Raw genomic sequence first — 12,135 nt, 5'->3', positions numbered from 1 at the left:
GCCTCTCCCCCTGTGGTAGCTGGTATAGGCGCCAGACCGCCCGCAACCCTGATAAGGACAAGCAGAAGAGTATGCATGCATGGATGGATGGATGCATGGATGGATGGATGGATGGATGGATGCATGGATGGATGGATGCCCTCAATGGGCATGGAAGAGACACTAGAGTTTAAGTATACTTATCTCAGAATAAAGCTGAATATACTGGGAAAAAAGCTTTTTTCTTCTTTTGCAGCATTTATATATATAAAAAATTAAAGTGAGCTGAACACACACTTTTTTTCCTAGTGGAAGGGTTCTCAGTGCCCGCTGTTGTTATAAATGTATTTTTATTCATTTTGTTTTCAGAGTACTTAACACCGAAAGTGTTTTTGTAATGTTGTAAAGTGTTGTTGGCTGTGCAGTGTGTCTTAAATGCCACTAGAGAATGTTCTTGTATTTGGAATGGGTGAATGGGATTGGCAAGTTTGTCATGCAAATGTGTGCGCATTTATGTATTCTATTATTTTCTTGATGTGCATGAGCTTCAAATACACTTGTTACTGTATAATTAGGGCTTATCTACGGTGTGATGAATCCTATGCATGTGTCAGCAATAAAAAAACTGACTAAGAATGTCTCAGAGGAGTGTGAAACACACACTCACATGAGTGCGAACACTTTTCGGACATTACTTTCGTGCAATCGTGTCATGCATGAATAAAAAGCATGATCACATAGCAGAGATGTCATTGAAGCTCATTTGTTCTGTTTATTTCTCTTACCACTCTACCACTCATGCACAACAGCTTACAGACACACATTGAGGGGCACCATTAAGAGACTCCTGAGAGATGCAACACAGAAGAGATTCTGGACAAACTGGACAGAATTAAGTCTTTAAGTGGAGTCAGTGGGTGGGGATACAGGGCAGATGATTTTGCGGTGTGGTCTGGATGGAATAATCTGCTTCTGAATGTCGAAACGATCAGAGAGACGATGATCAAGAATGAAACTAGACGGCTAAGCAAGCCGTGTCTATGCTGGGACAGAATGATTATATGTTGGAGGAGTACAAGTATCCCAGTGTGCTCAGTGACAACAGCCTGAACTGGATGACCAACACAGAGGCTGTATACCAGACGGGATGAGCAGGCTCTGTTTACTAAGGAAGCAGAGATCCTTCAATATGTCCAGAAAATGATGGAGATTTTCTGTCAGTCTGTTGTGGTGAGTGCAGTTTACTTTGCTGCAGTCTGCTGGGAGAGCAGAACTGGAGCTGGTGACGCCAACAGACGTAATAAACTGATCAGGATTAGCAGTGATTGGCTGGACAATGGACACTTTTGAAGCTGCGGTGCAGAAGAGGTCACGGAGCAAACTGTTGTCCATCATGCATAATCTTGACCACCCACTGCACCACCTAGTGGACAGGCAACAGAGCACATTTATAACACCACTTCCTGTTCTGGTATCTGTCCACAGGGAGATCTCTGGAACTCTTTTAACCCACATTTTATCATTAATTTCACTTAACATAAGAATTTCACAGACATATGATATATAAAGTATTCATCATCATCATTGTCATCTTATGTTGACTTAAGTAATGTATTTAAAGACAACTGAAATTAAACTGAAAAAAGACTAACATGATTTTGGACATGAAGATAACTTACCACCTCTGCTTACAAAAAGAAATGCTGTGTCCCTGCCACAGTTCTGCAGGGACAGGCTGCATGTAGTCTTTCTCTGACATGTTGGACTAACTTGATGTATGCTGATCCAATCCGGTTATCTGACAACACAATCTTCTGGCTGCTTCACCAGCTGGATGCCTTCCATTATTGAGGTTTGCCTAATAGCAGACTAAAATATTGGTAAGCCAGACACTGATGGACAGATGCATTATTACAGACCAGACTGTGCATAATGATTATAGTGAAGATCTGCATAACTAAATCATTATAGTGCTGCACATGGGCATATTAATGCATGTGAAATACCTTTAATATCTTACAAACTTTTTGCCTGTTGAGACCAAGAAAGAGCATTTACGACTGAAGCTGATAGTAGTTTTTAAAACTGAATAAAACCATCTGACACTTGGAGATTTAACAAACCAAACAAAATCACTTCAGCACTTGGTAATGGCAATTTTTAAGAGCACATGGTTTACATTAAGAGTTAAGATATATCCGAATTTCACACAAGTTTAAAGATCACAAAACTGACCTTCCAGAATTTAGCAATATCTTTTATTTAGAAAAATAAATAAAAACAACACAAAACATTTTGTACAAAGAAAACAAAATTACCTTCACTTCATCAAAGCAGATTTTAAAGTCAACATATTTATAATATTTACATTTGTCATGTCATAATATTTCAAATATGCATTTTTTATACATTCATTAAAATATACTACAAGACAAATGAGCAAGAATGAAAACAGATTTGAAAAAGTGTTGCATTTTTAGCTAAGATTTGAATCCGCAATACATTATTTGACAGAAATGACATCAAGAGTTAGATTTTATGCTGAGGCATGAAGAAAAAGGTTTTTACAATCATAGTCAATGATGCAGCAATCTGAGGACTCTCGAAGGACCTGCACACATACGGAGGTGGACAAACAGTGTTGTATTTGTTCAAGCTGATTATGAGATAACAGAACTAAACTAAAGTGAACTAAACATGTTTCGGGGGAAAAAAATCATTTAATAAACTGTCACCTGTACATCTAGATGTTAAATTATGGCATCTGGAGGGATGCAAAATACCCTAGGACATCCAGTACACATACAAACATGCTCATACTGTGTTGTTGGGTGACCTTCTGTTGTGTTGTAACCCATTTGTGTCCTGCTGAGTATGATCTGTATTGCTTGATGTCACCATGAATGGAAAAATCAATGACAAAGGGACTCTTCTCTTCTGTCCTGTTACATGTGTTCATATGTGTGTCTGATTGCCAAGTCCAGAAACATGTCAAATTAAAGTTTTGTTAGTTGTTTTTTAATGTTAAGGCAGATAAAGATGGAATCAGTGGTACAAATCCAGCAGGTGCATTTTAATTTGTTTTTTAATTAATTGGTTTCTAATTTAATCCTTCCAAGGCCATGTCCTTGTGTGCAATCAGATGGATTCCTGCACTCCTGCTACATTCTGTCCCCAGAAATCAAATTTTGACAGCCTGGATCAACAGACGTCAAATTCTGTGCAAAACTAAACTAGCTATCATGTGGAGAAGGTTGGCATTTATATAGTGCTTTTTAAGTTTTACTAACCACTCAAAGCTCTTTACACTACAAGCTACATTCAACTTTTCACACTTACTTATAAAACACTTTATTCAGTGTCCTTCAGCACTGAATCCATCCTTAAAAGCATGTCTTTAAAACCCCCCACAGTGGCAGGGAGAACATGCAAACTCCAGACAGAACGTAATCAGATGCTGTGGAGATTTGAACCCTAGGATGTTAATGAGGATTTCTACTGAAAGATCCTGAGCTGTCTAAAGTTTGACATTTCTAGCTGCAGTGCTTGTACATAGCACACTGAAACACTCTGGCAGTCTCTGGTTGGTTGTACACCCCCAATGACTTTGTGGTTACTAGCAATTGTTAGGTAAAATAAATTGTAAAGAGGCTGTTGCAGGAAAAACCTCCTTGGGGCTGCTTTGATAACTGGAAGGTGCTGATTTGCCTCCAAACACTTGCTAACTAACAACCATGTGGCAGTGAACCTTGTAATGCAAACGGGTGACCACAGCAATCTGCTAGCAGTTCCTAGGAGATTTTCTTGCAGTACCATATATCTCTTTGCAACCAGTTTCACTTAACTGGTTGCAAAGTTGGTAGGTATTCTCTAACCTGGCAAATACTTGCCAAACAGTAGTTAGCCAGTTTCTCGACCTGAGGCCTAACTCAGCAGATTTGGCTTTTTCTGAACTTGTGTTGTTCAAAGTGAAATTTAATTTGAATAATAGAAGTGGTTAACTAGTTAGTGTGGGCATACAAAAATTGCATAGAGCAATCTAAAAGTAGCAGAAGTGCTCAAAGCCATCCATAGGTGCTCAAGGGGGATGACCTTGAAGTGGAATATTGGTGGGTGTGGGCGAGGTTTTCGATTTTGATTAGTCACAAAAAATGCTTTAATCTTCATAGGTGAATTCCTAACTGTGGAGGACCTTGGTATATCTTTTTTTACACTTTTCATTAAAGTTTCGTACTTTGTTCCTGCCATTCTGAAATTTCAGCAGGTTTCAACACGTAGAGCTTTTCAGCAAACACTGTGTGGGTACAGATGGAGCAGGAGCTGAACACTACAATTTTAACGTGGCTTAAATACGTGTTGTTTCTGAGTGAGATCAGTAGTGCGGCCAGTTTTTCCACATAATCAGCAGTCATTTTATTCAGTCTTAATATACAAACTGTCTGGTCCATTATTTATACTAGATACATCATTTAGAGTACATTCTTTATTCGGCAAACACTATAAAAGAAAAACAAGAGCTCTGATTCTATTTTATTGTAGAAGCAGATTGGTTTGAAAACATGCTTTTCATTTGCATTAATAGGTTCTTAATTCAAAAGTAGGATTCTGACACTTTTCGGTAGCTACGCATTAACATAAACACTATGCACAAAATAAAATCTCAACATTTTTAAAACTTTCAGTTGTAACACCCCAGAATAAACTGATGACATCAGCAGTCATTCAACTTCTGTATGTAAAGATAAAGAATACTCACATTTCACTTTGAAATGGAAATAATTCAGAAAGAACATCTCCATTTATGGCAAATCTCACATAGTATGACCAGAAAGCATGTCCAGAAAGGTCAGGTGTGATCCAAGTGTGACTCCACCTTTCACATTTTGTGCTTAAGGCTAGTTTGCTTACAGTTGAGGTAAACAATCTCCAGCCGCCATGATATGTCAGAAATGACAAAATTCAAATGAGTGCAAACACATGCATAAATTTACTGGGCACACACGCACACATACTTGTACACTGCATGCATAAAAACAATGCTATGGTCCACAGTTATCATAACCTGCAAACAGCATGCTAGTAAGAAAAGTTCCCATTTGGGGAGAAATACTGAAGCATACATACGCACACTTTCACACGCTTTCACTTCTCTCCCGCTGTTCATGGTAAAGCTGTTGTCTCCAGCATGGCTATGTCAAGGGTCTCCTTGGCAACTGGGCTGTGACTTTTGGTCAATTTGAAGTTGCCATGGTAACCTGGGGGACTGTGCAATATTGACGGGCTGGATATGGAGGTGACGATGACAGATGATGTGGTCTTGCACACAGTCCTTGGCCCTGACTCCCTCATAACATTGTCCAGCTGTGCAGACAGAGAGCGAAAGACAGGAAGAGGTGTTCAGGTGTTCACGTATTATCATTTCCATTGTCAGTCAGTGGTTGGAAATTTGAATAAAGGAATGAAACAGAGAGTTAGTAGTTAAGAGAGCAGTGAATTAAATGTTGTCAGCTGTTTGTCCGATTTACATTAACACAGCTCTTTTCCACTTAATCTGCTAGAGCAACACAGCTGATCAAAGGAATTGATTAGATAGATTGATGAATGGCTTTCCCACAGAGCCCTTAATGAAGTTTGATAGTTTAACTTGGTCAACCTCACGAAATCAATAGTTCTTCTCTAGAGGGACAAAGTACTGTAGCTGAGTATATTTAAGTATAATTGTGCTTTTGTATAGGAAGTGCACACTATTACTAAAAAGAAATCATTGGGATAATTTTGTAAAGATGGCAGTTGTCTTGTTCCTGTTTCAAGCAATAGCCAGACCAGGAGCACAATAGAGGTTCAGAGCAGTTATAGCTCTTGATTTGATTAGATTTTTTGATTCATTGTAATTGCACACCATAAGGGGGGAAACAATGTTTCAATCCTGTGTGTCTACTGTAGATACTGCAGAATTGACAATTGAGTAGACCTGTATGGACTTGTTTTTTTATTCAGTATTATCTGAAGAGCACAGCGGGGCTCATAAACTCATCAGGAAAGTATTTTCAGAAAATAGGGCAGTTTACCCACATGGGCACACGGGCATATTCACACACTAAAGGTACTTATGGAGTCCCACAGGGTTCTGTGTGAGGATCAGTTCTATTTGCATTCTAAATGCTTATCTTAGGCAGTGTCATTCAAAGGCATTACAATGCAGATGTAACCCAGCTTTATCTATCCGTGAACCCAGAATACACACACTAATTAGTTAAACTGTTTCAGAGACCTCTAATGACCTCAAATTTCCTGCTTCTAAATTCAGATAAAACTAAGGTTATTGCACTTGGCCCTAAAAAACTTAGAGATATCATGTCTAATCAGATACTTGTTCTGGATGGCATTACCTTGGGCTCCAGTAACATTGCAAGGAATCGTTATTTTTGACCAGTATGTAGGACTGGTGTCTTGAATTTGTAGAATATCTCTAACATGAGACATCCTGTCTTAGAGTGATACTGAAAAACTAGTACATGCATTTGCTTCTGCTAGGCTGGACTACTGTAATCCGTTATTATCCGGCTGTGCTGAAAAACTCCCTGAAAAGCCTTCAGTTGATCGAAAATGCTGCAGCAAGAGTACTGACAGGGACTAGAAAGAGCGAGGTAATTTCACCCACATTGTCTTGTCTTCACTGACAACCTGTTACATCCAGAATGTATTTTAAAATCCTTCTCCTCATATAAAAGGTCTTGAATAATCAGGCTTCATCTTATCTTAAACCACATCACCCCAATAGAGCACTTTGCTCCCAGACTACTGGCTTTTTTGTGATTCCTAGGCCATTTAAAAGTAGAACAGGAGGCATAGCCTTCAGCTTTCAGTTCACGCTTTGGATTCAGGATACAAAAAGCCTCTCTACTTTTAAGATTAGTTTTAAAACTTTGATTTTTGATAGAGCTTATAGTTAGAACTGGATCAGGTAACCCTTAATCTTCTTTCAGTTATGCTGCATTAGGCTTTGGCTGCTGGGAGCTTCCCATAATGCACGGAGTGTTTCTTCTTCATCTAATTTTTTTTTCTCTATCTGTTTATAGCCCTCTGTGCATTTCCACAGCATGTCTTTTGTTCTGTCTTCCTCTCCTCACCCCTAAACGGGTCATGGCAGATTGTTGCCCCTCCCTGAGCCTGCTGGAGGTTTCTTACTTTTAAAAGTGAGTTTTTCTGGTCTTGACATTTAGAGCCTTGCTTGGACTGACGCCACCCTACAGCCCTATGTCCCTAGCAGGTCCCTGAGGTCATCTGATCAGGGCTTACTTGCTATAAAACAGACTAAGATGAGAACTAAGGGTGACAGAGCTTTTGCCACTGTGGCCCCGAGACTGTGGAACTCTCTCCCTCATACATTACGAACTGTGGACTCGGTAGTTGTTTTTAAAAAACAACTCAAAACTCACCTTTTTAAAACTGTTTTTGGTTAAATTTCTGCCTGTTTTATATTATCTGTTTTACCCTTTTATTATTTGTTATCTTATGTGCAGCACTTTGTGATTCTGTCTAGAAAGGTGCTATATAAATAAAAATTTATTTATTTTATTTATTTATTTATTTCCCACTGTCACCAAATGCTTTAGCATAGGGGTTCGTTTGATTCTTAGGAGTTTCTCAGTATTATTGTAGGGTCTTTGCCTTACAATATAAAGAGCCTTGAGGTAAATGAATTGAATTGAGTATTTATATTCCTCATAGTAGTAGTATTTCTTTTCTTTTTTCACTTTCTCTAGGCTTACTGTTTCCATAAAATTTGGTAATGGTTCTCTATTAAACAGATATAAAATTAGCAGGATTTTGGAGGAACAAGTCACTCTATTCTTACTTTCCCTTTGATAGAATAGATATGATTCAGTGGAAAAAAAGTTGTTACATTGTCCAAATGCAGTATAAATGCCAAAGAGTTCCTTACTTTTGACCAAATAGCTGTACTGGACACCTACAACATGAGAAAGGGCTGGCTAAATACTCTCAAATTACACTACATCTACCCAGTAAATCATTTTATACATTTTATTAACTTTAAGTTGTAATGCCATTAAAATGTCTCTGTGAAAGTAATTCTGTAACTTGTTCAAACTCAGGTTGTTCTTGGCAATATTTTTTCATCTTTGTGAACTACAAGTGCTAATAATATGAAAATATGAGTTATTTTTATATTATATTCTAATTATAGTTTTGGGTGTGGACAGTAAGAGAAAGGTTGACAAGGTTTGATTAATACAGCAGTGTCAGAGCAGCAGGAAATGAATTAACCATGAATGGACAGAAAGCACGGCTAATTAGATCACCTCGGCAAAAGAAAACATTTCTAAAGATATTTGCCAATCATTTTAAATTACTGTCCTCTTATTTTAAGTTATTGGCCTATTAAGCTACACAGTCAGCCTTTTAAAATAAACCTAAAGAACAAAGGAGTGCATACAATTGGGAAAGACTGATAGAAAATATCATGTAAATGTTAAAGTGGTGACAAAAAATCAAACTATTGCCAACAAACCTTCTTCTCTGTACATATTTCAACTCATCAAAGCAGGAAAAACACAGGCGGTGCTATGTTAATGATAACACTCTTCCATTAAGTCGGACTCTCATCAGGGAACCACTATGTACCATTACCATCCCCTTGATTTAGCTCACCTAAATGGAATACAGCCATCATTAACGGCATTATTATCCCTGCGGTTTTCCTCCTTTTCCATATAAAACATGTGCTGTGAAAAAATACCCTAGTCTATATCATGCCTGTGTAAGCCAGCCCTAATGCAATTTTCTAATGCATAGATCTCTGTTAAAATATTAAAATATGTTAAAAAAAAATGCACAAACACAGCAAACTCCAATAATTTGCAGTCATTGGAAAGAAAGGTAGCCCTGTTTTACGTACACTAAATGTCACTCCTTTTAAGTAACCCAAAACTAATTATTTCATTGCTGCACAGTTATGCAGAAGTTAGCAACGTTTCCTTTTCATCGCAGTGGGGTTTGAACCTCCAGCTGGGTTAAAGATTTCCTGTGTTCTCTGCCAAGCAGGAGGTTGCACATCCACCTGTACCTGAGTGGGTTTTCTCCCACAAACCAAAGACGTGGATGTTAGGTAACTTGTTATGTCTCTCTGATAGACTGACGTACTGTTTTCCTCCTCTTTACCAGCGTCAGCTCCAGCCTCGGCTCCAGCCTCAGTTTGACACAAGCTGGATAAGGGATCGATGGATGGACCATTAGAGTTATTTTGGTGATCAGATGACCATGAGCTTAACATAACACAGTCATCCACAATCTTTGTGCCAATATATGCCATTTGCTTTCAGCTAGTCTACACTGTAAATACAGTGAAATTAGGACACAACTGCCCCTCTGCATTTTTAACTGAAACACTGGCCAAGATTTATTTTTTTCAAAGCCTGATTCAAAGATTTCCGATGCCTGGATTTCAGTGAATAGACCATTCATTCTCATTACAAAATGAGCTGTGGTTAATGGAAATAGACTGACATACTGACCAGTCAGATGTCTTTGGAGTGCAATGCACATTTACCCACACAGCACTTTGGTCTACCCACTTGATCTACCTTACATCCATAGCCAATTTAGAATCACCAATTAACCTAACTGACCAAACCACTAAAAAAAGCCCTAGCCAGCCAGGAAATTACTAGAACCTTCTAGATGTAAAGACACAGCCCAAGAGAGAAACTGAAATTGGAGGCGGAGCGATACCCCCTAATTAGCCAGTGAGCTTTTCACTTTAAGGAACCTTAATAACCTTTGTTGTAAACAGTAAATGAACTGGTTCTTATATAGCACTTTGCTACTCTGTTCTCAAAGCAAACTCAAAGCACTTTAGAGTAGCCTCATAATTGTTTCTATCGGCCACTTTCACACACAGATGCTGATCAACAGCTCAGAGTTCAGAATCTTGCCCAAGCATACTTAAGCATGCACACTGAACCACTGGAGCAGGGATCGAACCACCAACCTTCTGATTAGTAGATCATCTCCTGAGTTACAGCCACCCCACTTGTGACAAGTGTACAGTGGCTACAGCAGGGAACACTACTGTAATAAACCATGTAGTCTATAGATGGCTGTTTTAGTATTATAGCGAGCCAAATGGTGTGCATGATGTGTCTCTTGTCCTCCCCCTCATTACTGCATAATTGGTCTAAATGGTGAAGGTTACTTGTTGAGAGGCCAGGCTAAAACAAGATGTGTTGTTGATTTTCTTAAAACCTTGAAAAAAATTTAATCAAACATATTGAGCATGAAGTGGCATCTCATTCAACAGCAGCGAACACTGGAAACTCCTTGAATTAGGTTAAGTTGCACATAGACATGAGGGATGAGTAATCTCATTACTGACACTGGCAGGGATGTCATTTCATGTTTTTATCTGTGTATATTTATGCATTCAAGCAATGTTAAGTCAAATACAGTTATGCTAAAGTAACTTAATATGAACATAAATATACATCTGCTGCAACAAATCTATTCAGCCCCACGATGAAAAAGAAACTTTAAAACCATTACTTCTTCTGTAGGAAATAGGAAAGTAAGTGTCAGTCAGGTACTGTTAATCAGTTGTACACAACTAATTGATCATCAATGTGAACACCTCTATAACAGCTGAAGTTTTAGCAGTTTGCATGTCTGGAACATTCAGACCAGTGGATATGCAATTCAATGCTCAGAGAAAGATCATTTCTGACTCTACAGACATCATCAGCATGTAAAATGTTCAGGTTCATGACAGTACAATTAGAAAGACTGAAAAAGTATGTCTTGTTTGGAAGAACTGCCAAAAGTATGTCTTTTCTCTAGAAAGAAGGCAGCACAGCTTAGGTCAGCTTAGATGTTTTTGAGCAATGTTCTTTGCACAGATGAGACCAAAGTGGACGTGTTTAACCAAAATGCACAGCGCCACGTTTGGCAAAACCCAAACACAGCATATCAGCAATAACACCTCATACCAACTGTTATGCACGGTACAGAAGGAGTTGTCTTGTTTTACAGCCACAGGATTTGAGCACCTTGCAGTCACTGAGTCCACCACAGACTCCTCTGCATACCAAAGCATATCAAATGTAAGTCCATCTCTCTTGACAGCTAAAGCTTGGCCCAACCAAAGTCCAGACCTTAAAACGATTGAAATGTTGTGGAGGGCTGTGTATGAATGCCCACAAACCTCAATGAACTAAAGCAATGCTGGAAAGAAGAGGGGGGCAAAATTCCTCCACAACAATGTGAAAAACCAAATACCTAATACAAAATAATGATTACTTCAAGTTATTGCTGATAATGGCGATTGCACCGGCTACTGAATCATGTAGTGAAAAGTTTACAAACAGACAAAAGAAAACTGTATATTTACTAATCACTGTACTGAACTGCTGAATGCCAGTCTGACAGATCACCAGACCATCACAGGAACAACATAGAGGCTGTTAATTCACATTCAAATCCATACCTACAGCCTAGAACCTCAATTAACCTAACATGGGAAAAAACGATCCAGGCACAGGGGAACATGCAGCACTGTTATGCATTTTCGGCTCATAAATACTTGTGCTTGTAACAACATACAGACTTAATCACATGAAAGCAACTGATGTGTTGACTGGATCCTTTTCCCATTGATAGCCACTGATCTAATCTGACATTAAATACAAACACAATAATGATTTTCAGGAGCACAAAAGAGTATGAAAGCAGCCCAAAGCCATAATACATAAAAACATCCTGACTGGGTCTTGTCCTTGTTGCAGCAACATGCAAAGCTAATGTGACGTAACAGAAAAGGAATCTTGGTAAAGTGAAATAATTTAGCAGAGTATGTATCAAGATTTTTCAATATAATGTGGAAAATGTTTTATTAAAAAGTGAAGATTTGCTGTTTTTTGTTATGTTGGCAGGAATCCACTGCCCTGAGAATGTCCTTCATACTGTAGTACTTGAGTTTGAAATCTGTGATAAACCAAATGAATAACTGGAACAAAACCACAATGAATGGAAGTATACATGCTACAAAAAACAACATTAAAAAAATAAAGGTGAATTAATGATTGGTACTATATTATGTTCTTACAGTTAACCTGAGAGGATGGATAAAGAACATTTCTAGAA

At 38.4% G+C, this 12,135-nt stretch overlaps 1 protein-coding gene across 4 annotated transcripts in view; it reads right to left on the bottom strand.

The window, feature by feature from the left end:
- Nucleotides 1-3,993: 3,993 nt before the first annotated feature.
- Nucleotides 3,994-12,135, bottom strand: part of LOC116328810 (melanopsin-A-like) — an 82,020-nt gene continuing 73,878 nt past the window's right edge. For all 4 annotated transcript variants that reach the window (XM_039616354.1, XM_039616351.1, XM_039616352.1 and 1 more), the window contains one exon: nucleotides 3,994-5,340. In XM_039616354.1, the coding sequence (XP_039472288.1) occupies nucleotides 5,140-5,340 (201 nt within the window). In that variant the 3' untranslated portion in view covers nucleotides 3,994-5,139. The remainder of the gene's footprint in view (nucleotides 5,341-12,135) is intronic.

Source organism: Oreochromis aureus, linkage group 8 (assembly GCF_013358895.1).
Source record: "Oreochromis aureus strain Israel breed Guangdong linkage group 8, ZZ_aureus, whole genome shotgun sequence".
NCBI classification, from domain to species: domain Eukaryota; kingdom Metazoa; phylum Chordata; class Actinopteri; order Cichliformes; family Cichlidae; genus Oreochromis; species Oreochromis aureus.
Note: the sequence above shows the minus strand (reverse complement) of the source record. Positions and strands in the feature narration are given on the sequence as shown.